Raw genomic sequence first — 3379 nt, forward strand, 5'->3', positions numbered from 1 at the left:
TATGGTTACATGGCCAATGACCATATTAAATCAATGATTTCAAGAGCTTCACCACCCCACAGCCGTACTGAACGAAGAGTTGCTGGTGACATCACTGACCTAATATGGCCTCATAAACATATTTGGTCACTGGGCATATTTGGATATCATTGACCTAATGTAGCCAAATGGATGTATTTGGACAATGTCTTTGACCAAACATGGCTATATGGCAATATTAGGTCAATGATGCCACCAGCATTCGCACCCCACAGCCACACTACAAACAGGTGGAGATGCTGTTCAATGACCAAATATGGTTTTGTGGCCATACTGGGTCAATGATGTCAAGAGCATCACCGCCCCACAGCCGTACGGAACGAAGAGTTGACCTCATAGACATATTTGGTCAATGGCCGTATTTGGACATCATTGACCTAATGTAGCCACGTGGGTGTATTTGGACAATGTCATTGATCGAATATGGTTACATGGCCAAAGGCCATATTAGGTCAATGATTTCAAGAGCTTCACCACCCCACAGCCGTACGGAACGAAGAGTTGCTGGTGACATCATTGACCTAATATGGCCTCATAAACATATTTGGTCAATGGCCGCATTTGGACATCATTGACCTAATGTAGCCAAATGGGTGTATTTGGACAATGTCTTTGACAAAACATGGCTATATGGCCATATTAGGTCAATGATGCCACCAGCATTCGCACCCCACAGCCACACTACAAACGGGTGGAGATGCTGGTCAAATATGACCAAATATGGTTTTGTGGCCAGACTGGGTCAATGATGTCAAGAGCATCACCGCCCCACAGCCGTACATAACAAAGGGCTGGGGATTCTGGTGACATCATTGACTTAATATGACCTCATAGACATATTTGGTCAATGGCCGTATTTGGACATCATTGACCTAATGTAGCCACATGGGTGTATTTGGATAATGTCATTGATCGAATATGGTTACATGGCCAATGACCATATTAGGTCAATGATTTCAAGAGCTTCACCACCCCACAGCTGTACAGAACAAAGAGTTGCTGGTGACATCACTGACCTAATATGGCCTCATAAACATATTTGGTCAATGGGCATATTTGGATATCATTGACCTAATGTAGCCAAATGGGTGTATTTGGACAATGTCTTTGACCAAACATGGCTATAGGGCCATATTAGGTCAATGATGCCATCATTTTCTACCCCCTCACAGCCACACTTAACAAAGGGGTGGAGATGCTGGTCAATGACCAAATATGGTTTTGTGGCCATACTGGGTCAATGATGTCAAAAGCATCACCACCCCACAGCCGTACATAACAAAGGGCTGGGGATGCTGGTGACATCATTGACTTAATATGACCTCATAGACATATTTGGTCAATGGCCGTATTTGAACATCAATGACCTAATGTAGCCACATGGGTGTATTTGGACAATGTCATTGACTATGGTTAAGTGGCCATATTAGGACAACAATGCCAACATCACCCTTGCCCCCTTGTTAGATGCACGTCTGCAGCTGTTTGGGCCGGAAGCCTGCTACCATGTGACAAACTCTCTTGGGATTGGCCCAAACATTAGCTCATCACTAGCCACTGGTAAAGAAAGTGATAGGAAACCAAAAATGTCACAGTTGTCACAAAAACAGGAAAAACCTCTAGTGGGGACAGCTGTTCTGGTGACAATGGTCTAAGAGAGGAATTCTTCTTCGTATGATTTCCTCTTCCTTCCTGATGTGTCTCTTGGACAGGAAGTAATGGGGTAAGACCAGGGGGCCTACTCTGTCCAAAAATAGAAAAAAGTCTTGGGCGAGGGAAACACTTCAAGCTGCAGGATCTTGGATGCCGATTGGCTGCTTTGGGTTACAACATGTCACATGACCCAGTTGCACATCGTACCGCCATATAAAAAAGCCTAAATGGGAGGAAATGACATCAGCAATTGAGTAAAGAGTCATCGTCACTTGGGCTGCTCTCCGACAGCGGGTGAGAGGCTGACGGGGTTGTCGGATGGCAAGTCACGTGTACGCCCAAGGGCTCGTCCTGGCAAGAAGTCGCGCAGCCACATGGCGGCTCGTTCCCCTGAATCTGGACATTCAATAAGCTGTCTGAGTACTTCAAAGGCAATTTTAAGTGTTTCCTGTTGAATTGATGGCTATTAGATGCAACGCTGGGACCAGCAGTAGTCCTTTCCGGTACAGGCACCATGTAAAACGTATCCGAGGGACCAGCCGGCGTCCGATCCCCCGCATCTTCCCTTATGGCTGGATTCAAGTAACCACGGCTGTTTTCAGAGTCCAAACGGGCCGTGGACCATTCCACTTCAGGTTGAGCGCTTCCTCCAGAGCGCGCCTCCTGAAGTGCATTTGAAGGGAGCCGACCCGCGATCTCCAGTTCATGCTGGCCAACCGCCAGTTCGGGGCTTTCTCCTCCGTCCTGGCCGCTGGTTTGTGTGTGTGTGTTGAGTCTTTCTGGAGGCGTCGATGGGCTCCAGCAGTTCTCCTCCCCCATCCCAGCGTCCGGGTCGCCGTACCGGGAAAGAAGCGACGAGCTCAGGAGGGGGATTTGGCCTCTCGCCCGAGGGCGGTGGAATAATCTGTTCCACAACCGACCTAAACGCCTCCTGGAAGAGGCCCTTCTGGACGAGTGACGCCTCATCTGACGTCTCATGGCTGTGCGGATGTTCTGCAACATGGAGACCTGAAAAGAGAAAAAATATGGAAGTGATTAGGAGAATGAAACTTGTTTTTTAAGGCTGGGGGTACGTTCAGCGTCAGCATAGGATGCATTAAGGTGAAAAAACACAAAGGTTTACAACCCCTTTAAATGCAATAAAAATAAATAAAAATGTATTTCCCAAAGACAACCTCTGGATATGACGCTGATCACGGGGCACTCAACTTCTTTGGTCGACCATGGCGAGGCCTGTTCTGAGTGGAACCTGTCCTGTTAAACCGCTGTTTGCATAGGTGTGCGCAGCCTATTGCATTAGGGTGTGCACCCTAAATATCAAACGCATAGTACCGATCGCTCATGATGAAAGGGAAGGGGCCTAAAACATCCCCGCAGCAACAGCTGGAGGGAGAGAAGAGTAGGGAAGCCGGAGGCGCTGCAGGGGGAATTAGGGGGAGCCAGGGCAGTAGGGGGAATCTGTGCTGCACAGGGTGTGCCTGGGCACACCCTGTGCGCACGCCTATGGCTATATGGTCTTGGCCCCCATGCTGCAGCTCAGTTTCAGGGTCTTGGCTATCTTCTTATAGCCTAGGCCAGTGATGGTGGACCTTGGCACTCCAGATGTTTTGGAACTACATTTGCCATGATGCTCAACTACACTGCAGAGTGCGTGAGCATTATGTAGTTAAATGTAGTTCCAAAACAT

General features: G+C 48.0%; 1 protein-coding gene across 1 annotated transcript in view; it reads right to left on the reverse strand.

Annotated features, from left to right (window-relative positions):
* Positions 1-1057: 1057 nt before the first annotated feature.
* Positions 1058-3379, reverse strand: part of LRP3 (LDL receptor related protein 3) — a 41523-nt gene continuing 39201 nt past the window's right edge. Inside the window, 1 exon segment of the mRNA XM_040329444.1 lies at positions 1058-2700. Coding sequence (XP_040185378.1) covers positions 1936-2700 — 765 coding nt within the window. The 3' untranslated portion in view covers positions 1058-1935.

This window comes from Rana temporaria, chromosome 11 (assembly GCF_905171775.1).
Source record: "Rana temporaria chromosome 11, aRanTem1.1, whole genome shotgun sequence".
Lineage (NCBI taxonomy): Eukaryota > Metazoa > Chordata > Amphibia > Anura > Ranidae > Rana > Rana temporaria.